The sequence below is a fragment of the Trichoderma camerunense genome (genome assembly GCF_050948025.1).
Source record: "Trichoderma camerunense strain CBS 138272 chromosome Unknown V8C40scaffold_23, whole genome shotgun sequence".
Taxonomy (NCBI): Eukaryota; Fungi; Ascomycota; class Sordariomycetes; order Hypocreales; family Hypocreaceae; genus Trichoderma; species Trichoderma camerunense.
Window position 1 is genome coordinate 222,246 of NW_028145347.1, and position 22,423 is coordinate 244,668.

Consider the following 22,423-nt stretch of genomic DNA (forward strand, 5'->3'; position numbering starts at 1 on the left):
CCACACTGCGAAGCGAAGATGTTGTGTTATATAATATTATCACACAGTTGAGATTTCTTTTTAGTCCTTTCCAACATTTGACGTAGTTCTCGGATGACCAATGCCTTAGCCGGAATACTCGGAATATACTACGCCATATTCCAGATGCACTGCTTCTAAGCTCAAGAAAATGCGCCAAAGAAACCTTAGGTAGTAAAGAGAGAAAAGAAGAGAAAATCGGCGATTCAACTTTTATTAATAATCATGCATGGTCCGTAAACATGTATTGGCCTCACCTGAGTGTATTCGGATCTGAAGGAAGCCGTCAGGATTGAACTCGACGTAAAGTCAAGCCACAACTCTTTCCAAAACAGGTAATACCTACCATATGGTTTACTGTTCATAATTAATCTGATAGACTATTGAAAAAATGCTAAAGTTTAGTCAACTCAGTCACGGACTCTTTGGAATGCAAACTAAGCAAGTTGACTGCTTGAAACGAATATGGCTTATGCAGTTTATGGAAATGCAGTTGCTTCCGTTTTTGGCATCACAAAGCACCCATCGAAAAGTATATAAGCACCCCCATCTGTTGATGCCTTGAATGAATAGATCAGATAAAATAAAATCACTCCATTCAGCCCAACCAGAATTCTCCTTTTTTCTTCTTCTATCATACCATTTCTACATAGGACGATTAGCAAAATGACATCTACAAGCGGAACCGCAGTCCTTCTCATTGATCCTTACAACGACTTCATTCACCCTGAGGGTAAATGGTACGGCAACGTGAAAGAGAGCTTGGAGGCTACCGAAACAGTAAAGCATATGCGACGACTGATCCAAGCTGCAAGAGCCGCGCATATCCCCATCTACTATTGCTTGCACCAGCAGTACAAACCGGGCAATTATGATGGATGGAACCGTATGACGTCGTATCACATAGGGATGAAAGAAGGCCGTGTGATTGAGGAAGGTAGCTGGGGAGCGCAGATTTATGAGGGAATGGAGCCTGACCTTGCGAATGGCGATGTTGTCGTATCAAAGCACTGCAACGCCAGGTGAGTAGAGCTGTCTTTGCTAACACTCGTGAAAGAGCAATCGACTGACACATAGGTCTTCACAGTTCATTTCAGAACACCGACCTGGACTACCTACTGCATCAACGCGACATCACTAAATTAGTCTGCGCAGGTATGACTAGCAACCAGTGCTTGGAATGCACAGCGCGATATGGCAAAGAGCTGGGATATGATGTGACACTGCTGTGAGTAAGCGCCCAATGTATGAAAATTATCTGTGCTAACTTGACCCCAAGTTCCAATGCGACCGCTGGTTTCACAATTGAACAAAAGGACGCAGCTGTCAAGTTGATTTGGCCATTGCTCGTGGAGCGGGTCATGACTGTCGAAGAATGGGCTGGTAGTATTGGCGCGCCAAAGCAATGATGGATGGGTTGGGGAAGTAGGGGCATGGAGTTATATAGGATAAAGGATGCCGTGAGTCTTCTAGTCGTGTAAATAAAGATTAACATTATTCCAATAGAACGTTACTTGTGCGGGAAAAAAATACATTCAGTTCCGTATATTGCAGCCCAATTCCGATTCCGGAGCTGTATCTAGACAAATGGGAAGCCGAAGCTTCTTCATAGGGCGGATTCTCAAGCTATCGAATTATCACGGGGACATCAGTCAAGCAATCATAGTGGGATGTTCTTCGGCAGTTCATCTATTGGAGACAACCTATATCCTCCCATGCTAAATTGTTACAGTAAGCTGATGGGCATCTACTTTCGGTAAATTACTCCGTGATATAGGGAAATTAAATGGCGACTGGTAAGGCTGAAAGGTTATTGGGATCCTGAATCAGGGCGACAAATATAAATACGAGGAGCAAATGGGATTGGCATGATTCGGCCTAAAAGGCTCGATTCTATCGGCAAAACAAACTATGCTGAACTCGTATATTGAGACAGTAGTCAAATTGCCTGTAGAGGTTTAGCCGCTTTTGCATGGCGTGGAATCACCAAGAAGCGGCTGTCGCTACGGCTTAGCAAAGCGCTGAAACTGGCTATACGTGTGCCTTATTTTAATTTGTTTGCCGTTGTCTTCATGTTGCAGTCATCCTCGGATAGCGAATTCTATCATTTGCATGCTACTTGAACGCTGATTTGCCGTCTGAACCTGGTAGTTTAAGCCGATACCAGATTCAGCTCACAAAACTGCCCTCAACTCAAAAACTATCGGCTGTTCTTCCCAGATTGCTCGTTGTATAAGTCGATCTCGATCTCGATCCAAGCACGGATAATCCAGTTCAGCTTTGGTCAATTAGAAGATGAGTGACAAAAGCTGGCCCACCACTGAGCCAACTACACAGAATGTTCCACAAAGGGAAAATGCTGGGACAGAAACTGGGGACAAGTTCCGATTTATCACTTTCCAAGATCCTAACACAATTAAGTTGAAATCGATCCAGAGAGTCATTCGAAGTCATGGTGCCAAAAAAGCCTTGGAAGGACGCAAAAAGAAAGTTACGGAGTCAACTGGAAATTTTCGTCATTTTAAAACCGATAGACTCCAGAACACCCCCGCAAAGAGGCATAGTCACGACTACAAGGCACCAGGCGATATTCAACAACTCGATCCTTTTCGGTCACTTTCCATAAGCAATTCTACGCGACTTCAATCTCTCATAACAAACAGTACAGTTCTTGGTTTATCCGGTAAAGTTCAATATTAACATATTTCAGAAACCGCATCCCAAGCCTTGGAACCAGTGTGCAACTTTGCGGAAACGACAGCACACCAAAAGTTCCATCGGCTATTTCACGACGGCTTCAACGATGCAGCTCTCTCAAATGCTATTATGCTCTCACTCTCATTCGCTGCAAATGAATACCATTTCACGCAGGAATGCGTCACTTTTAAGAACACCACTATTCGACACATCAACCAAAAAATTGGAGCTGCGCTTGACCCCAAAGCTGTTTCTCAAATGATAGGAGCCATATTGTTACTAATAGGAGTGGAGGTTAGTATTGTACACCCTTGACGTTTCATCGCTAAGAAGACTGCATAGTGGCGGCTCGGGAACAAACCACGAGTAGAAATGCACCTGACCGGTATTATGCAACTGTTAAATTTTTGCGACTCGAAGCTAATACATCTTCATGACGGCATTAAGCGGTAAATACCTGAGCTAGAATCCCTCCACCCATTGTCGGCCACGTGTTCTAATCTCAACAGTGCAATCTTCTGGCAAGACTTGAATGCAGCCTGGATCATAGGCTCCGAGCGCAGGTTCAACCATAAAACTTTCCCGGAGCTTCATTGGGGCCGCAATCCATTTCTCTCCTCAATATATACCCTACCACCTGGATTCGAGCCATTAAAGCATGCTTTCGGAGATGACTTGGTCACAGTCATTGAAGACGTTTATGCTTTACAGCATTTCAGAGAGTCGTCAGACATGGACCTTGATGATTCAACCTCCCTTATCCACATGGATAACTATCAAGCATGGGTAGAGTCTCGACTTTTCTCACACTTTCTAGCAACAGGTGAGGATAACGAAGTAGTTCTATGCTGCATACTCACATTATATCTATGTGCTTATATGCTATTTACGGACATTTGGGCTGGCCACTTCATACCATCCCATATATCAGCAAAGCTCTTACGTGTCTTGCGGCAGGTGAGAAGAGATATTTTGTGGGAGGGCCATAAGGATGCATTGCTGTGGTGTACCATTGTTGGCGGCACCTTTGCCCAACTCGGAGTGACTAGGTCTGAGTATATATTGCTACTTCACCAATCTGGATACGATGCTATCTTCCCTGATTGGAAAGAAACAGAAGGCTTCCTTGGTAACTTTATATGGTCTAACAAAGTGTTTCACACACCTGGGAAAGCGTTCTGGGAGGCATATTCTTTACATTAATAATTCTATAATATTCAAACTTGGCCTAGTTGGATCACCAAAGAGACTAATTTATTGAAGTTGTATAGTTAACTTTGAGGGAAGATGCTCCATCTTCTGTATGTGATAAGTGGTATGTCCATTATCTCACAGGGGTGGATCTTCAGTGATAATGTACCAAAAAGTGCAAAAATGACGGATAATGCTCGACGAAGAAATTCGCTACTACTACTATGTATTCCAGTAATGAGATGTGAAGATATTGAAGCCAGTGACCAAGAATCGTCACCACAGCGGCATATTGCCTCAATGTCGGGAATGAAACAAAAGCCAGAGCCATGTGAAAGTTGCATACCAATAATATCTCTGGGTACAATTGGCGTAGAATGTGGAGTTGACACACAACTTGTTTCTACTATTATTGATGAGATGAAGAATTAAATGGCCATGAACAAGATAGTGTAAAGTTGTCGCTTTCTCCGGGCGGGCTGTATTGCTTGTTCTGGGTAGAGATGTAATGCCTGTTCTGGACTGGCACTTGATTCCGAGATTCTGAAGATTCTCAGACTCCCATAAACGACGCGACAGAGTTAAGCGACGTACACAAACGAGCTAAGCTGCCGAAGGCGAAAACGTTAAGCTAAGACGAAAGCGGAAGATTGATGCCAACGGAAAGATCCATAGCTAGATAGGCCAGTGTATCCCTGTCAACAAAGAGGGAAAATAGTTGGAAAGCAATTGATGTAACTTGCGCAGAACAGGAGTCAAGCGACCTTTGTCAGCTCCGTCGCATTATCTAAGTAGCTATCCCTCGATAATTCCACATTGATGATGCAAATAACAGCTGATTAGCTACAAGTATCCTAACGTTCAAGTGTCGCGGCCACACGGAGAATATGCAGCGGGCCCGCTCAGGGCCATGGGGTGAAGCATCTAAGCAAATGGAATAGTAATCACAAACGCCTCTGAGTTACCAGAAAATTATTAATGTACAATTACGAAGCAACACCAGGAACATGATAGCTATGGAAAGAATTCAATCTCGTGAGTCGTGCAAGTGTCGAAAACAAATACACACTGTCTAGAAACCGTTACACTCAACCAGTGCCCCTCATTTTCCCGCTCATCAACGTCTATAGTCTGACAGCCTATCAAGCTATTTTATCCTAGGCGCATAGCGTCAATATTACTTCATAAGACCGGCACACAATGTCCGCTGTAAGGTTTCGCTAGTTGTAGTTGTCAACCACTAATACAATTATATGTCTTTTATTGCATACTTCGATAAACGGTGACAGTGACAACTATTTACCCACTCAGTCTCTGGCCCATTTTCCCATTATACACTTGCTTAGCCTTGGTATCAGTTCCTGCATTCGTATCGGCTTAATCCTGACATCAGGTTAACCCTTGCGTCGGCCTTCTAAGTCCTAAGCGAGCGCCCTGGATTAAACTTTTCAATTCCAACCTCCCCTCCTGCTAGGCATACTTCAAAGTATTTGGAGTTACGTGAACGCTTCCTTACAACAATAGCAGGGCAAGATGAATAATCTCTCTGTACCAGAGCTGAACCGGCAAGTTATTACGCGGTATTTCCAGGAGTTCTGGACCAATGGGAATCCAGACATCGTCGACGAACTTTGCGCCGACAATGTAACGGTTTTCTATCCCATGCATGGGCGAATGGTGGGCAAAGATGCTACTAAAGAGTGCTTAGCCAAGTTTAAGCAAGTTCGTCTACACACAACTGCCTGTCTCGGGCGACCTGATATGCTAACAATTGGGGTCAATTAGGCATTTCCCGACATTTCATTTAGACTGCTGTCTCCATTTCCCTTGATTGCCGAAGACAATTATGTGGTTGCTCGCTGGTTTGGTGGTGGTAAGCATACCGGACCGGCATTTTACGACCTTCCTGTCGGAAGTCTGCCGGAGCCCAATACTGGTAAAGAAATGAGATTTTCTGGCACAACAATCTACAAGCTGGAGAATGGCAAAATTTTGGAAGAGACGGGAGAAGAGTCTGGTCTTGTCGCAATGCAACAACTAGGCTTCATTAAACTGAATGATGGTTTTGCTCCATGAGCTCAGTGTATACAGCTATATATCCCCTTTATCTATACCTAGAGAATATGTTACATATGCAAAACAGAACATACTCCACTTCTATACAATGTGGAAATGTAGTTCGTCGTATAATCAATAGACGATATGATATCATTAAATTTACAAAAATCGTTTGCTTTTCATCAAATTAGTCCCGCTAATAGCTCATTCACCCTGTCATGTCCAATGCGCTGCAGTAATTCTGCCAGTCTAGCGACAAAAAAGGCGTTGTGATCGAGGCGCCGGCTCCTTGAGGCCGCAACGAAGTACACCCATGTCAAAGAGTTCTCTCCCAGAGAATATGGAGGAATCTTGCGCACAGTACTTTGAAGTTTGTCCAACAATCTGTTGAGATCGTCAGATGATGAATCTGAATCTGAGCCGCTGCTATCAAGTGGACTGCTGGTATTCGGTAGTGAGTATATATGGCAGGCTTGTGCCATGGCGCTTTCCATGGAAGAAAAGACTTCAAATAAATCTTTCTGGTTGAGCGACAGTAATTGTTTACCATCCGAGGCTTGGCGGTCTTTGCTCAAGAGCTTGTTGAACTGGTAAAGAGGACAAACGACTGCTTTCAATCTATACCAGTACATGTCGTGTCAGCGAAAGCTGCATGGATTAGGCATATAGAAGTAAGATAGTTCATTACGTACAGCTGTACTTGGTCCAGCAAGAATCGGCGTGTTGCTTTTTCGGTCGCATCGGTACTAAAGGGGCAGTCTTTGCGAACCCAGAATTCGGCAAGCTTTAATAAAGCAGGGCACTCTCTGTGACCGCATATCATATCATCAATCATCAGCCCCAGGATTGTAGCAAGAGGCGCAGAAGAATCTGTTTCTGGTCGTGCCGAGATTTGTCTTAGTTCAGCGAGTGCCGTTGATCTGTAGTTGAGTCTGTCGACCATGGATTTGGAGCCTTGGGTAATTTGTATATGGCTGGCAGATGCTGCCAATATGGAGCTTCGAACCATCTGATGCTTAAAGGCAAGCGGAAGAATGTGCTTAGAATAACCTTGGTTAGTCGATTCCGTCACGTCCAGCGTGGGAATGACATTCTCATAGACTGAACAGGCGGTTAGCGAACAACTCGACCTAGGGCGACATAGCATTGCGACGTACAATTTCTCAAGAGAAACTCTTCTGAAGCATCTTCAATGTTAATGTGTGGTATCATGTCCATACTGGGATATAGCATGGACTGTTGGTGATATGCCTGCCACTGGTACTCGTCGCTCATAAAGAAGGCCGGATCATCGATAGTTATTTCGACGCTAGAGCTTGATACCGACCAAAGGAATATACCAGGACCAAACTGTGATATGTGTTGAAGGTTTAATACAGGTGTGTTACCTGAGTTGATCAAGGCCACAGCACATTTCTTCCAGTTGGTAGCGATTTGATTCAGGCGATCACCCTCTGCTCGGAGACGTAGGACCTCTTGTTCAAGTGCATCCATGTAATCCTTTGTTCTCTGCCTGTGGCTTCTGTGATGGGATTAGTATTCTGTAAATTGATTCAACAAAATTGAATGCTAACATGCCTCTGTGCTCGTAAAATCTGTTGCTTCCTCCTTTTCGGCGGCTGGCCCTTTTCGGGCGCCGCGGTATTAGCCACAATTCCATCATCAGGTACCAATGGAGGCAAGAATGAAAAAGTGCCCAAGATGTTTCTCTGGCGACTTTTTATAGAATTGTATGAGTTTGTATTCTCCATTTTGACCACAGCAGATTCCGATCTGAAGCTGTCGCTGCTTGGTGTTCCTTCGTAGATGAACATCGGACAATCGGCTTATTGGCTCTTCTAGGATGGATCATGTGACTTGGTCGGGCGCGAAAGCTTGCTATTGTCAGCTTTACCAAAGCAAAGTTTTGTCTCGGCAGTTGTAGCGTTCGAAGGCCCTAGTTATCGGATACGAAGAGCAGCAAAAGGACGTGAGGAATATCGCCAAACAAAATTGTATATTGCAGAGGTTGTTTTGAGATGATATTCAGAGAGATGTATTCACGATAGGCTATGTGGGTGACACAACTTCTACTTGCATAACTGACTCAGGGATCCAGACAAGCTTATACCGGGATCTGGGCCACACTGTGTTAATTCACAGCAATTTAGATGACAAATGCGTATTGCCTAAACGAGCGCCCTGTTATGACAGCATTTGACGCAAAACATTCCGGCAGCAGATCCGGGATGGTGGCTGCATTAATCAGCTCTAAAACATACGGCGTTCTCGGTTGCTCATGTGAGATTTGAAATCGGGACATTTTGCAGTTTACGCCCAGTCCTAGCGCATAGTAGCATTTCACGAGCACATCTGCCTAAAAGAGTCGAACGATACGAAGCATGAGGAATTTCTGCTTCTCAATGGAGACTCAGTAATGCGTTGACTATTCTTCCTATAGACTATGTCTAGTCGTATCTTGGCCAATCGGCTCAAGTCTACCCTTTCTCTCTTACCACACCGACTCGAGTCCATTCACGCCCGATGGCTTATCCGCCTGGGTTGTTAGTCGGACTCCATGGCGGAGTCCTTCCTGTGGGTTGTGAATGTCAAAGTCAGAGATGGCAGTATGGGCTGTGACGCGGTTATCCCACAACGCGACTGTGCCCTCTTCCCATTTGACACGAACCTGGAAATCCTGACCAAGGGCGATATGCTGTAATTGAAGGGAGGCAGTCAGCGATGTGAACCCAATGTGTCGGCAAATTGTGTATCCGGGATGCTTACGTTGAACAGGAGCTGCAAAAGAGCATCCGACTCCTCATGGTTGAGGCCAATAATGCGCCTAGTGAAGCCCTTGTTGACAAACAGAGCCTTTTCACCCGTCACCTTTAAACTGATTGTTAGCACCACACATTTATATCTCAGTTTATTACACGCGACTTACTGGGTGAACCCTCACAATGGGGTGCTCCGACTTCACCGGCTCTCGGCGGACAAACTTTCCATCTCGGCGAGCGTTCTCTGCCTGGTTGAAACCGCTGTGTTCAGCACGCAGGCCCTCAAGAAGAGTCTTGATTGGCTGCGACAAGCGAGCATATGCTGCCGTTTGCGATGCCCATGCGGTATCGCCACCGGTTGGAGGAACGGACAGGAGGGTGAGAATGGTGATACCGGGTGGCTGATGTTCGTACGAAACATCGGAATGGTACCCGGTAGTTGTCAGTCTTTCCCTTCGCTGTCGTGCCCGATACTCGTTGTCTGGACCAAGGTAGATGTTGTGATACTCGAGGTGGCCCTTGACATGAGCTCCAACGGGCTAAAAAGTCGGTCAGTATTTGCATTGTCACATCCATGTGAAGCTACTAACATGAACGTGCAGTGGGCCGAAATATCTCGCAAACTCTGTCTGCTTCTCTGGTCCAATATCCTTGAAGTCTTGCCCACGGAAGATGACTACACCCCTCTCTGCAATCAGCAGCGCAAGTTCATTCTTCTGCGTGTCATTTAATTGAGACAACTGAAGGCCCCTAATCTCGGTACCGATCACTGGCGTGATTTTGGAGACCTTGAGCTCCGGGTTGGCGCTGGACAACAGAGCAGACTTGGCTTTGTCCGCTGCAAGTCCCCGGTCCGTGAACTCGAAAGGCTGGATCGGGTCAAAGTGAGTCTCTTCGTCGTAGACGGGGAGATACTCGTGATAACGATACTTTGGGCAAAAGAGTCAGAATGTGTGCTTCTATTGAAGTTACGTGGTGATATCTGGAGATATATCTTACCTTCTGGTGGATCGCATCATCATATGCGAGCGTGAGCTTCCCGACAGCAGTGCCTGACTGCGTCACTGTCTTTGTTGCTGACATCTTGAATTTGAGCTGAATTTACCAACGTACAAGGTACGATAGAGATATGCTGTTATATAGCGACGCTTCAAAAATCCGATATCATTGAAAGAGCAATGTCACCCATTATATAGGCCCGACAGAGACATGATATGAGCGTCTTCCGGTCTCCTATGTTCGGAACATCGGCACCTTACGTCAAGAGTTCTGCCGATGGCGGCATACCAAGTCTTAATCGTGATCGATATCCAATATGGTGAACTGCGGGGTTGGTCAAGTGTGGCAGGTAAGGGAAAGCTTGCAACACGCGTTTCGTATGCGATAATCACGCCTTACGCCTACCAAAGATGGCAATCGTGGGGGGTTTGAGCTGTCAACCCCGGATCCTGATAACGCTCCAAGTGGGTTTTGTTCGGGCATCTTATTAAAAAAACGGATATTATTGACCTTATCAAGTACGGAACACTTGCGATAGCATGGACTATCAATGGTGTTGCAGGAAGATGAGTATCGGCTAAAGCTGATTCGCGAGTCGTGATTTAGACCAAGATGACGACAGCGGGATGCTTCACAGAGAGCAGTCAAACCAATTGGCCAGGTGCTTACTAATGAACGAAATGATACAATTAAAAAACGATATTGCATGCGAATGGCCGACAATCCGATGCGATATTAATCTCCGTTCGCCATTTCCGACATGAAAAAAGGCTGCTACGGGAGTCTATGGTTTACTCTGTGCCAGCGAGACGAGACATTCGTCTGACTATTCAAACGAGCAAGGAACGAAACCCATATAGAATTTATTTGCACCGGAGTGAAAGTAAAGCCCACGGTCTCATATTGTCTGAAAACAGTCCTTTATTTCTCAAGGTTGAACTACTGCCCGCAGCTGGAGAACTCATTCATGGTGGTGACCATATTTGACAGGGGTCCCTAAACACCATCCGTCCATTCGCATTTATGCTTTCCATCAATTTCATCCAATTAGAATTTCCTCTTACAAAGTCTTAGAATTATCGTTTCTAAATAGAATACCATTGGAATGAATCTTCTGGTCCCTCTCAATCCTTCTAGTGGGTCTTGAATAGTTAACTTAGGAAGTTCCATTTTCGAAAGATCTCGTGCTTAAAGCTTTTATGCTCTCGGACAGAAATTGGTCGCTATACAAGAGTATACCATATACTTAAACATGAAAGAGATCTGTCTTTGCTACCGATACAACATACAAGGCTAAAGCGGGTAGCAGTATCCCCAAGCAAGACAGATATCAGCATAGCTTGATGGGGTCAGCACACTACAACAACATTAAGAAAATGTTTCTCAAACTTAATTCGAGTAGCATGATGAAGCCAATCTTGCCGAAACATTACTTTGAAATAAAAGGCGACAAGCTGAGCCAAACATGAAAAATAATACGGCCACAATTTATGACACAATACAATAAAAGACGATGTGAAATAAACGTCAGCTTTTCTATCAATAGCTAAAAGAGTTATTTTCTCCTATACGCCTTACACAAAGGGAGAGCTATTGCCTTAATTGTCTATATGATATCACGGATCTGCACCATCGGTATATGAGAAGATACTCATTGACAAACTCACCGTATAAATCTTCCTCGATATCTTAAATCCGAACCTTGACTGAGTGTCATTTCTACGGAGTCCCTTTCCCGAATACAGGGGTTATTGAGTATTACCGTTGTCATTGCCTCAGGAGCCAGAAATATGCAGTTCTGGTATCATTAGTGTTTTACAATATCCTCATTAGTATGTGCGCTTTTCAAGCTTTCTTCTTAACCGGATCATCCTTCGTATCGTTATTATTGAATCGAGGTTGCTTAATGACGGCGCAGTATAAGAGTTGTAGTATAGAAGTTGCAGTAATTCCCTACTGCTATTCTACTAAGGTGTATAAATGTTGCGTCCACTAGTCCCACTTTCCGAGGCGGATATCGGAGAGGATTCCGTATTATTATGCTAACGATTGAAGATCATCTAAGTCAGTAAATCATCGTCTGATAATTCCGCGAGCCTTGTTAGCCTGATTGGCGCTTTACTTAGAGGTAAACAGCGTAGATGTTTACTTCCTGAGTGCGACCTGGCACTCCGTATATGTATTCTGGCTATTCGACCAGTGCTTCCAACGAACTATACTCAACAACAATTTGTTTCTTTAATATAAATACCATGCTCTCTCTCTAACGTAACCTATACCTTTCCTCTCTTGATCTCATAAAATGCGTAGATGCGTCTGAGGCACAGCGAAAAGACAGACGATTTGACGCACTATAGCGTCACAGTCAAATTCACTGCTACCACGGTCAACAGCCAGGAGAAAGAACACCAACCGAGACACAAGATCGGGTCATAGGATTATAACCAATTGACTAGCGAACCAGTCCTGCGTCCTAGCCAGTAGGAATGCAGGGAATCGACCCGTTTATTACAAAGCTCGCTCACGCGCGAGGGCCAGACATTTTACATTGAACATTTCGTTCGGAATATACGCTGACGTTTCCTTTGGCAATGACGAATAACGGCCCTTTCCACGGTTCTTCTGGAAAGCTTACTTGCTGAAATGAGTCGGGCGAATAGTGGTGGCTATTTGCAAATCTTACCCTTTTCGATACAAGTCAAGTGCTGGGCGAGACTAGCAAATGATCGGCAACGGGAACCTCCGAAGAGACATCTTCGCCCAATTTGACGGGATTTGAGAAAAGAAATGACGGTTATGATGCGTAGCGATAACACAAATATATAACAAAGCGCTGATTCACTCGCTCGTAAAACTTTCAATGCTGATTCACCTGCTGGTAAGCAGCCCAAGCAGCCCAAGTCTCGGCACACCTTCCAAAGTGAGGGACATTGTTAGGAGCCAAGGCCGAGAAATGTGGGAATACGGATCCGGGAGGTGGGGTAATGGAGAAAACCGCGGACTGAAGAAATGATGACGTTGTGTGTGGTGACATGCATCACGAGTATCTGGGAATAGCAGGCAATTAACATGCATGACTTGGAGCCTTTGGATTGTTCAGGTAGTTGATCAAAGAGGCCAGAAAAGATGGTGATAATAAAGCAGATCTATTCATTCCAATAGACAGAAACTCGGGATGGTGTGTTGCTTAACCTTATTAACCACGGCTAGAACACACATCAAATCGTTAAGTAATCTTACTAATGTATCCAGATCAAAGGACGCTGGTATCGAAGAGAGGAAGCTCCCGTTCTCCGCATGAACCATGACATCATGGCCTCTTCATTTCGCAGCCTATCCGGCTATCTCCTGATTCCCTGGTGAAGCCACTCTCGATACTATCCAGTCCCTTCTCTGCATCCGGGCATCCTGCGTATCCACACGGGCAACGCCACTCTTGCTTCCACGAATCCTGAGGCGTGCCTTGCTGAGGGACCAAGATGAGGAGAAGGCAAAGGAAACTCAATCAGGGCACATGCAACCGGCTATCTATCCTTTGCGTTTCACATTCCACGTTCCACTTGTATTCCGTCCTCATATAAATAAAGTAAGGGTATCCCGTCAGCAGCCGCTCCCTCCTCATTCCCGTCTCACCACCTACCATTGAGAGATTCTATCGCCCACCAAACCTACAACACATCACAAGTATTACCGCCCATCATGCCTCAGACTATTCCCACAGCCAGCCGTCTCACCGACCTCTTCAGCTTGAAGGGCAAGGTCGTTGTCGTCACCGGAGCTTCCGGCCCCCGAGGTATGGGAATTGAAGCTGCGCGTGGTTGCGCCGAGATGGGCGCCGACCTCGCCATCACATATTCGTCCCGCAAAGAGGGCGCGGAGAAAAATGCTGCAGAGCTGGAGAAGGAGTACGGCGTCAAGGTCAAGGTGTACAAGATCAACGTGAGCGAGTACAAAGACGTTGAAAAATTCGTCGATCAAGTGGTTTCCGATTTTGGCAAGATTGATGCATTCATTGCCAAGTATGTTTCCCTTTATTATCCCCAATGCATGTGATCGATCAATTGCTGACATTTCTTCTTCCCCTTTGCCAGCGCCGGTGCAACAGCCAACAGCGGAGTTGTCGATGGCAGTTCTGACGACTGGGATCATGTTATCCAGATCGATCTGAGCGGCACTGCGTATTGCGCAAAGGCCGTCGGCGCTCACTTCAAGAAGCAGGGTCGCGGATCCTTTGTCATCACAGCTTCAATGTCTGGCCACGTCGCAAACTTCCCTCAAGAGCAGACCTCATACAACGTTGCCAAAGCTGGCTGCATACATCTGGCGCGCTCTCTGGCAAACGAATGGCGCGATTTCGCCCGAGTCAACAGCATCTCGCCCGGCTATATCGACACCGGCCTGTCCGACTTTATCGATCCCAAGACACAAGAACTATGGAGGAGCATGATCCCAATGGGACGCAATGGCGATGCTAAGGAACTAAAGGGCGCGTATGTCTATCTCGTCAGCGATGCCAGTTCATATACGACCGGAGCCGACATTGTGATTGACGGAGGATACACCACCCGATAGAGAAACATTCTTCTTTCCTCTGTTGTTCTAAAATTCTTTGTACTATAATTATAATCTTTTTCGTACCAACAGAGATGAGACTTTGATTAAGCGCTTTTTACTCTCCCTGTGTGCAATTTGCCTGCCTGTTTGTGAGATAAAACCGTTGAGTCTCGCTACTGAGACCATCTCCCTGTATTTCTTAGGGCGTACTTTTTCCGCCTTCCAACCCTTGGACGCCTTGCTCTCGTGTTGGTGCGACGTACCATTCGAAGCTCTGTGATGAATCGTAGTAGCTGCATCTTGCTTCTATACTAGACTATGTTGCAAATATGACCCGATGCCGGGGGTGATGCCGGGGTTTGGCATTTAGCCGTCGCTGAAGTGCCGCGGGCAAATTGTCACGACACTCGTAGCTTTACAGGGTTCAGAAGCACATGGGATGAGGTCACACATTGTGAGTAGCCACAAATAAGCAAAGACAGGCAGAAGCAGGACGCTGCAGGATCAAAATGGATACCATCATCTCATGTCTTAGCTGCATTAGACAAGTCCAGCTCTAGACTCCGAAAACTCCGGCCTATTTCTCTTTCACCCTCCTCGCCAAAAACCCCCTTGCGGCTGCGCAATTTCTCGTCACTTCTTCCCCGCGATCTGGGCCGTCGTTCCCCCACCGATGGATCTAATTCCCAACATGGGCCACTGACAGAAGTACCCGACAGTAGTGCGATCGCCTCTTCGGCTTCGTTGTGGCGTCGGTTCATCGGAATTTAGGACAAGTGCCGCTTAGTTCTTTAACGGCTCTTTATCAGATGATTCTGGTACAAATACGATATGCCTCATGAGGGGAACAGTAAATAATTGGTGAGAGAGGACCAGCATTGTTACATTTACAGGACCAAAAAGGCCTTCAAAGATGGAGAAATATGATCAACGCCGATCAGCCATAGAAAAATGACCATGTCAGTTAGATTTATGCATACTACGCCTCATACTAGGGCAATTGGCTTTCAAGCTTCTTCAATAGCCTATATGGGTATTTGTCGCTCTTTTCCAGTTTCTCCTTCTTCCACGATCCTTTCGTCTTTCCTCGAATAATTCTCCAAAGTGCTCCTTCTCCCGAACTCCGACGGCTTGAACTTTAAGTATCTCACAACTGCAGATCTTACCGGCGGCATTTAAAAAATTATTCGCATGTACTCTACCAAGTACGGAGTACAGGGCAAATATTTTATCCTGAAAACCCCCCTTGTACCCAGGGCGCATTCGGAGGAGCTGCCCTCGCCAACACACCGTCCACCTACCTAAATGATCAAAGACATCAATGTCTAGGACGTGATGGCATGACTATCAGGTAACATTGAATGCGGATAGATGCGGATAGTCTTCCATCTCCTCATCCTAAGGGCCACGGAAATCACGACGGGGCCATCGGATAACATAGCCATTGGCCTAGGCCGACCCGATTGCCTTCCGTTCATTATGAGTACAACTACAGTATGCATATCGTATGAGCATCACGATCCACAAATGAGGGGGGGTTGCTTCCATGTAACCATCATCAAGCTGCGGTGCCAACAATTAGCAAATTTTAGACAGGGGTTCATCTCTGTGGGTCCGGAACATTGGCCACTCATATTAAATGTTGCTGAAGGATGATGATATCAGAGACCTTAAACTTCCATGTCAGCTAGCTTTACCCTGGCGACGGACATCTCCGCCAGCCTCATCAAGGTTACTGTGAGATACCGTTTCCCTGGAATAACAACAAATTGACGGAAGGAGTACCGACGGCTATTTGAAGCGACTTCAATGTGTCCAATCATGACGAAGACGGCATTACCAGGAACCAACAACCTTGATCGCCTGGTGTTTAAGGTGACATGGTGTCTTGAACCTGCAGCAGGCGTTTCCAATTCAAGAAATGATCACTGACAGAGTGGTATTACCCGGAGCTTCCCCCGCCATTTCTAAGCTTTTCGAGCCCATGAGGTTGCGGGGGATGGATAGTAATCTGAGCTGGATGCTCCTCTGCGAGATCGCTGTCTTAGAATTGTCCAACCAAGCGAGGATGGCCACGAGATGCCCAACAAAGGAGGAGGTCGGACGGTGCTACATAAATACCGGTCCCCGCAACAATGATTCACCAATGCTACTCACAGGGTGAGCCTCTTCACGTGGAATCTTCCGAGGTGGCACGAGGGCTACCTGCTTCCTCCCCGAGACCCTACAGTCGCGGCTTCTTTTTGTGTTAGTGTTCTGCTTCCTCACATAAACAGACAGAAAAACATACTCACCAGATAGTTGTCCCTTCGACATCTCGACAACAGCATGCATATCCAACAATTGGTGGCCTATTGGCCACTGTTGCTTGGATTGAGCCAGGCAGCGGATCAACACTCGTCGTTTGATGTCCTAGACTACATCGACCCATTAATCGGCACCGCTAATGGAGGTACGAGATTTTTTTTCGAAATATCCAGAGACTGAACTGACCAATTGCATTGTAGGCCATGTCTTCCCTGGCGCAAGTCTTCCATGTTAGTATCCATCTATGAACATCCTGTCACCATGAGGTGTGCCGAATACTGATTTCGATGGGCATTTCAAAGATGGTATGGCAAAGAGTGTAGCAGATGGCAACAAAGAGATTCAAGGAGGCTATGCATCAAACGATGGCCAGAGTATGCAATCCTATAATCCCACCCTGTAAAGAAAACGCAAGAATTGACCAACTTCAATAGTCACTGGATTCTCTCACATGCACGACAGTGGAACAGGTGGTGTAAGTCGAATCCAAATCACTTATAGAGTAGCAAACATTCTAATACCAATTGTGGTATAGGGCGCATCTTTGGGAAATTTCCCTCTGTTTGCCCAGACGGGTTGTATCGATGACGATGTCAATCGCTGCTACTTCCCTTCGACCCTGCGAGCGTCGGACAAGATAAACAGCTCTGTGGTGGCAAAGCCAGGCTATTTTGCCATACAGCTCAACACTTCAGTCAAGGCTGAAATGACTGTCACTAACCACACTGCGTTATACCGGTTCTCGTTCCCAACTGATGGAACCCCAACCAAGCTTCCTGCCGATGGGAAGACTCCTTACAGCCCTTTGATCTTGGCCGATTTGGCAGATCTCTCAGGTTCTCGAACCGATGCACTCATCTCAGTTGATGCCAACACTGGTCGCATCTCAGGTAATGGTACCTTTAGACCGTCTTTCGGCATCGGCAACTACAAGTCGTATTTCTGCGCTGATTTCCACGGTGCCAAACTCCGTGACACCGGAATCTTTATCAACAACCGAGCTAGTAACACCCGCAAGAGCTTCCGAACTTACGATGATGGCCAAAATCCAATTCTCCCAGCCGGTGCTTGGGCTCAATTCCACCCTCCAGCAAACAACCAGATTCTGGTTCGAGTTGGACTCTCATTCATCAGCACTGATCAGGCCTGCCACAATGCCGAGAAGGAAATTCCAAACTTCAACTTTGAGTCTGTCAGGTCCGATGCTGAAGATGCTTGGCGCAAGAAGCTCAGCGTCATCAAGGTCGACAACACGGGTGTAAGCGACTCCCTTCAGAGAACATTCTGGAGTGGCATCTACCGCACGCTCCTTTCGCCTCAGGACTATACTGGTAAGAGAATTGATACACAAAAAATTTATAAGGTCATCTCTAATTCGTGATTTTTAGGAGAGAATCCCCTCTGGAAGAGCAACGAACCCTACTTTGACTCATACTACTGCATCTGGGACAGCTTCCGAAGCACCCATCCGCTTCTTACCCTGGTTGATCCTCATGCTCAAGCTTTGATGATTCGCAGTCTCATTGATGTATATCGCCATGAGGGCAAGCTACCGGATTGTCGCATGTCGCTCTGCAAGGGCTTTACCCAGGGTGGCAGCAACGCTGATAATTTGTTGGCGGATTCGTATTTGAAGGGCTTGAAGGATGGTATTGACTGGGATACCGGCTATAAGGCAGTCGTATCTGACGCCGAAGGTAACATTTCCTACATCATTTCATCTCTAATGGCTATTTACTGACAGTTATTAAACAGAGGAGGGTACGATTTGGACAGTCGAAGGCCGTGGAGGCTTGCAGAGTTGGAAGACTCTTGGCTACATCCCAACTGATGACTGGGATCCCAATGGCTATGGTCTCTTCACTCGATCCATCTCAAGAACCATTGAGTACTCGTACAATGACTTCTGCATTGCTGAGATGGCCCGTGGCCTTGGAAAGCACGGAGATGCGGAGAAGTATCTGAAGCGCTCCGGAAACTGGAAGAACATGTTTGATCCGAACTCGCGTTCTAAGCTGAACCTGACCGGAACTCAAGACTACAGCCAGTTTACCGACAGTGGTTTTACTGGCTTCTTGCAGCCTCGCTACCTTAATGGCACTTTTGGGTTCCAAGAGCCAGCCATTTGCACCGACTTGTACAACTTTGAAGGCTGCTATCTCAACCCTGGCGGCCACGAGACCTACGAAGCAGGCTCTTGGCTCTACACCTTCTACGTGCCTCACGATCAGGCAACTCTGATCACGACACTGGGTGGTCCCGACCAATTCGTCCGCCGTCTTGAGTATATGCACGATACTCCTGGCTTATTCTACATTGGCGACGAGCAAGCGTATCTTCTCCTCTTCATCTTCCATTATGCCGGCCGCCCAGGCCTCTCTGCCAAGTATGCGCACAAGTATATCCCTAGTGCCTTCAACGATACCGCAGCTGGCCTTCCAGGAAACGACGACTCTGGTGCTATGGGTAGCTTCACGGCCCTTACCATGTTGGGTCTCTACCCCATGAGCGGACAAGATGTCTACATCATCATTCCACCCTTCTTCCCCGAGGTCAATTTCACCGACCCGCGATCAGGAAAGACAGCTACCATTCGAAACATCAACTTTGATGCTTCGTACAACAACATCTACATCCAGAGCGCCAAGCTAAATGGCAAGCCATATAACAAGGGCTGGGTGACGCATAGCTTCTTCCTCGACGGCGGAGTTTTGGAATTGACTCTCGGGCCGAAGGAGAATACAAAGTTTGGAACTGCTAAGGCGGATTTCCCGCCGAGCGCATCGACAAACTTCTGGAGCTAAACAGGAGTGTAGAGACTACCATTATAGTAGTAGTAGTAGTAATGAATATTAAGCATGATTAGTTTATATGTCCTTAAGGCTTACACTCTTAAACCATCCATGGACCCATGCTTGTAGTGCCATATTTCTTCCAAAATTTTCCTCCTGATTGTCCCTTGCCCATTGCTTCATCCATCTCTGCTTTCAACACAGGGTTGATTCCTTTCTGCATCATCTTCTCTTGCTTCTTAAGTGGGATTTTGTGGACAGGGTGGTCCTCTGATAATTCTGAAAGTGGTCGATCCGTGTTGGAGCAAGAAGAAGGTGTTTTCCCCCATCTTAGGCCGGACTGAGCAGCGAGCTCTTGATTTTCCTCCTGGTCTGCCTTTTCAGGCATATTTGGGACGGTTTTGTGATGGGAAGAGGACATTGCAATTATGGTGTAGAGAGTGTTCAGATCGGAGTTTCAGCAATACTAGAATACTAACTTCCGGCAAGTTATATAAGTATAAGACAACGCACCGCTTCATACCTGTGACCGAACATCCACGATCAACGGCTTGTTCACAGTTCTATGACATAATTACACCTCCGCATGAATCCCTCGCTTCAATCGAATCCAACTTGTGGGGCAATGGGCCCTTCAGCTCATCTACTATTTTGGGTGCTGACGGGCGCCAAGCCGCGATGATCGTCACTAAGCCACATCTGATCGATTATATGACGGGTTTCGAGTAAGCTCTAGGGAAGGTCCGCAGTGGAATGAAGTCTAGGTTACTAGATACGTGTATTAATATTGCGAATAGGCTGGGGTTCACGCTGGAGAGCGAGTCAGGCTTATCTAACAACGGGGGATGTGCATAAGTGTTCCATACATCGTATTAATGCTTCGCTAATATGCTATGAAGAGTATCTAAAGGAATTTCTAAATGAACATCTGCCGAGTGGCTTATGCCTTTGCTTTCAGCAGAGTAAACTGCTCGCTGAAAGGGAAATCGTGGAAACCCTTGTCTAGCTTAGGAGTAAAAAACGTCTCACGCTGGTACGGTACAAGTTCGATGCCTTGCTTGAAACGGAACGGTAGGTCCGGGTTAGATGTGTAAGGGCGACCAATAGCAACAACGACATCATAGTCCTTGTACTCCTCGTCAACGGCCTTCTTGCTTGACTCCAGCTGAAAGCCTCCAGCTACCATGACAGGGCCGGCGTTGCCATATGCCTTGATGATTGGCGACAGGTCGTTGCCCTTCTCGCGGGATTCGACAAAGTGGATATATGCCAGGTTGAACGGCTTCAGCTGCTCAACAAGGTAGATGTACTGGGGAACAGGGTCGTAGTCAAGATCGCCAATGAAGTCTGCAAAAGGGCTGAAGCGGATTCCGGTACGGTCTGCTCCGATGGCAGCAACAACAGCTTTGGTCACCTCAAGGGCGAAGCGAGCGCGGTTCTCAATGCTTCCTCCCCATCTATCCGTTCGCTTGTTAGTAATCTGTTGGATGAACTGTTCTAGCAAGTATCCGTTGGCGCCGTGAATCTCGACACCGTCAAAGCCGGCAGCAATGGCGTTCTTGGAAGCTTGTACATAGTCCTGGATGTACCCGAGGATCTCCTCCTCAGTCATGGGGCGTGGCTTTCCACCATTGGCCTCGGGAATGTCGCTAGCAGACACCAGGTCGTCACCACTCTCCTCCTTCAAAACCTCAGCCTTGGCGGATCTTCCTAGAGCCCAAAGCTGGAGATAGATGTATGAACCCTGCTCGTGGACAGCATCAACAATCTCCTTCCAGGCATCGATCTGTTCTTGTGTGTAGATGCCGGGAACGTTTTTGTAGCCACCAGCCCTCTGAGTGATGAAAGTGGCCTCTGTGATGGCTAGAGAGCCAGGAACAGCTGTCCTCTGGGCATAGTATTCCTTCACAGTAGGCAGAGGGACATGGTTGTCGTCGGCCCTGTATCGGGTCATAGGTGCCATGGCAATTCGGTGGGCAAGTTCTATGCGGCCCACCTTGAGAGGAGTGAAGAGCTTAGACATGATGACGGTTTGATTGCTTTTTGACTTTGTGTTGTTGATACTCAGTTGATACTGGTAAGACAAAAAAGTCCAACATCTATCTTTGCATTGTGCCTTATATAGTATTTCATATTTCCGTGGTCCACGTATGTTCCATGGATTGCGCCATGAAACAGATTAGAAATCCAATGCTCAGCACAACACCCCACCGTCCCGGACTGCAACGCTAGGACGCTGTTAGTCGACCCTCGGTATATCTTCCGTCCTGAGTCAATCAGCGGGACAGGATATAGTGAGATACTAGCATGCCACGTGAAGTGAGATGCTGAATTGAATGAACTGGGGAGAGATGGGGTTGCATTCGTACCTACTTGAGTGCAGTTGCATGACTCATTCAGGTGTGACTGTTGTAGCAGATTGTCTCTAATATTGTCACCTCGTATCAACTACTGTGAGATGACAAAAGTATCTGCTCAATCCCTTCCCCTGTTTGTTCTCAGTGGAGACGGAATACTAAGGATCGAATGCACAATCTATTTGTCGCCTCGAACAGAATAGAAACTTTCCAGATTCTCCAGATACTATACAAGTCTATGCCCAGAAAGGGACTTGTTCCGGACTCCAGGAACATTTTCCCCTAGCCATCTCAAGAATCTTTTTGTCACCAAATATCTAGTACTAGGAGTGACAAAACTATTGGCGCAATCCCACTTTGTGCCCCAGTGCCATCATGTGGGAAGGATCAGCTAATTGCACCATTTATTTTGTCATGCCACAGTGGGTTTACAAAAGATCTCTCCCAGCGAAAAACTAGATCCTTCCACCAGCGCTAACAATGCATCAGTGGATAATAAGTGTTTGACTTATTTTGTCTTTCCATCTCATTCCATGGGAGCGAGAAATGCAAGGGTCAAGCACACGACTGAGTCTGTCACTTTATCGCTGTTTGTAAGCGTGACCGAGGTCAGCAATCAGAGACGAATGTATTTTGGTTACGGAGATCATGGCAATTTTTCCGATTCGACAAGACCAGGCTTAGATCTCAC

General features: G+C 46.4%; 8 protein-coding genes across 8 annotated transcripts; 5 read left to right on the top strand and 3 right to left on the bottom strand.

Annotated features, from left to right (window-relative positions):
* Positions 1 to 684: 684 nt before the first annotated feature.
* On the top strand, positions 685 to 1,427 carry V8C40DRAFT_270440 (cysteine hydrolase family protein; the record flags this gene model as incomplete). Its single annotated transcript, XM_083220187.1, has 3 exons — positions 685 to 1,040; positions 1,106 to 1,246; positions 1,298 to 1,427. 3 exons carry the CDS (start codon positions 685 to 687, stop codon positions 1,425 to 1,427), a joined length of 627 nt encoding a protein of 208 aa, XP_083068252.1.
* An 886-nt stretch (positions 1,428 to 2,313) lies between these two features.
* On the top strand, positions 2,314 to 3,918 carry V8C40DRAFT_277783 (uncharacterized protein; the record flags this gene model as incomplete). Its single annotated transcript, XM_083220994.1, has 5 exons — positions 2,314 to 2,358; positions 2,401 to 2,680; positions 2,729 to 3,009; positions 3,058 to 3,164; positions 3,225 to 3,918. The coding sequence occupies 5 exons, from the start codon at positions 2,314 to 2,316 to the stop codon at positions 3,916 to 3,918; spliced, it is 1,407 nt and encodes a 468-aa protein (XP_083068253.1).
* Positions 3,919 to 5,149: 1,231 nt separating this feature from the next.
* On the top strand, positions 5,150 to 6,042 carry V8C40DRAFT_256905 (ester cyclase). Its single transcript, XM_083218371.1, has 2 exons — positions 5,150 to 5,628; positions 5,692 to 6,042. Exons 1-2 carry the CDS (start codon positions 5,440 to 5,442, stop codon positions 5,980 to 5,982), a joined length of 480 nt encoding a protein of 159 aa, XP_083068254.1. The 5' UTR covers positions 5,150 to 5,439; the 3' UTR covers positions 5,983 to 6,042.
* Positions 6,043 to 6,146: 104 nt separating this feature from the next.
* Positions 6,147 to 7,458, bottom strand: V8C40DRAFT_277784 (uncharacterized protein; the record flags this gene model as incomplete). Its single annotated transcript, XM_083220995.1, has 3 exons — positions 6,147 to 6,582; positions 6,657 to 7,065; positions 7,122 to 7,458. 3 exons carry the CDS (start codon positions 7,456 to 7,458, stop codon positions 6,147 to 6,149), a joined length of 1,182 nt encoding a protein of 393 aa, XP_083068255.1.
* Positions 7,459 to 8,344: 886 nt separating this feature from the next.
* On the bottom strand, positions 8,345 to 9,893 carry V8C40DRAFT_256908 (TauD/TfdA dioxygenase family protein). Its single transcript, XM_083218372.1, has 5 exons — positions 9,723 to 9,893; positions 9,314 to 9,652; positions 8,891 to 9,262; positions 8,731 to 8,832; positions 8,345 to 8,659 (listed from the first exon to the last, which is right to left on the bottom strand). Exons 1-5 carry the CDS (start codon positions 9,804 to 9,806, stop codon positions 8,456 to 8,458), a joined length of 1,101 nt encoding a protein of 366 aa, XP_083068256.1. The 5' UTR covers positions 9,807 to 9,893; the 3' UTR covers positions 8,345 to 8,455.
* Positions 9,894 to 13,335: 3,442 nt separating this feature from the next.
* On the top strand, positions 13,336 to 14,384 carry V8C40DRAFT_256913 (SDR family oxidoreductase). The gene is made up of 2 exons (XM_083218373.1): positions 13,336 to 13,741; positions 13,814 to 14,384. The coding sequence occupies exons 1-2, from the start codon at positions 13,422 to 13,424 to the stop codon at positions 14,292 to 14,294; spliced, it is 801 nt and encodes a 266-aa protein (XP_083068257.1). The 5' UTR covers positions 13,336 to 13,421; the 3' UTR covers positions 14,295 to 14,384.
* Positions 14,385 to 16,500: 2,116 nt separating this feature from the next.
* Positions 16,501 to 19,455, top strand: V8C40DRAFT_256918 (GH92 family glycosyl hydrolase). Its single transcript, XM_083218374.1, has 7 exons — positions 16,501 to 16,728; positions 16,784 to 16,813; positions 16,886 to 16,957; positions 17,018 to 17,058; positions 17,119 to 17,914; positions 17,972 to 18,280; positions 18,339 to 19,455. Exons 1-7 carry the CDS (start codon positions 16,605 to 16,607, stop codon positions 19,385 to 19,387), a joined length of 2,421 nt encoding a protein of 806 aa, XP_083068258.1. The 5' UTR covers positions 16,501 to 16,604; the 3' UTR covers positions 19,388 to 19,455.
* Positions 19,456 to 20,232: 777 nt separating this feature from the next.
* V8C40DRAFT_256919 (alkene reductase) lies at positions 20,233 to 21,700 on the bottom strand. The gene has a single exon (XM_083218375.1). It carries the CDS (start codon positions 21,396 to 21,398, stop codon positions 20,316 to 20,318), a length of 1,083 nt encoding a protein of 360 aa, XP_083068259.1. The 5' UTR covers positions 21,399 to 21,700; the 3' UTR covers positions 20,233 to 20,315.
* Between the last annotated feature and the right edge of the window lie 723 nt (positions 21,701 to 22,423).

Bases quoted from the DNA above. Each gene is read 5' to 3' on its own strand.
- V8C40DRAFT_256905 (XM_083218371.1), top strand. From the start codon at position 5,440: ATGAATAATCTCTCTGTACCAGAGCTGAACCGGCAAGTTATTACGCGG. The intron at 5,629-5,691 runs GTTCGTCTACAC...GGGGTCAATTAG, and splicing joins GCTTAGCCAAGTTTAAGCAA to GCATTTCCCGACATTTCATT.
- V8C40DRAFT_256908 (XM_083218372.1), bottom strand. From the start codon at position 9,806: ATGTCAGCAACAAAGACAGTGACGCAGTCAGGCACTGCTGTCGGGAAG. The intron at 9,653-9,722 runs GTAAGATATATC...TTTTGCCCAAAG, and splicing joins ATGATGCGATCCACCAGAAG to TATCGTTATCACGAGTATCT. The intron at 8,833-8,890 runs GTAAGTCGCGTG...ATCAGTTTAAAG, and splicing joins CCATTGTGAGGGTTCACCCA to GTGACGGGTGAAAAGGCTCT.
- V8C40DRAFT_256913 (XM_083218373.1), top strand. From the start codon at position 13,422: ATGCCTCAGACTATTCCCACAGCCAGCCGTCTCACCGACCTCTTCAGC. The intron at 13,742-13,813 runs GTATGTTTCCCT...CCCCTTTGCCAG, and splicing joins ATTGATGCATTCATTGCCAA to CGCCGGTGCAACAGCCAACA.
- V8C40DRAFT_256918 (XM_083218374.1), top strand. From the start codon at position 16,605: ATGCATATCCAACAATTGGTGGCCTATTGGCCACTGTTGCTTGGATTG. The intron at 16,729-16,783 runs GTACGAGATTTT...ATTGCATTGTAG, and splicing joins AATCGGCACCGCTAATGGAG to GCCATGTCTTCCCTGGCGCA. The intron at 17,915-17,971 runs GTAAGAGAATTG...CGTGATTTTTAG, and splicing joins TTCGCCTCAGGACTATACTG to GAGAGAATCCCCTCTGGAAG.
- V8C40DRAFT_256919 (XM_083218375.1), bottom strand. From the start codon at position 21,398: ATGTCTAAGCTCTTCACTCCTCTCAAGGTGGGCCGCATAGAACTTGCC.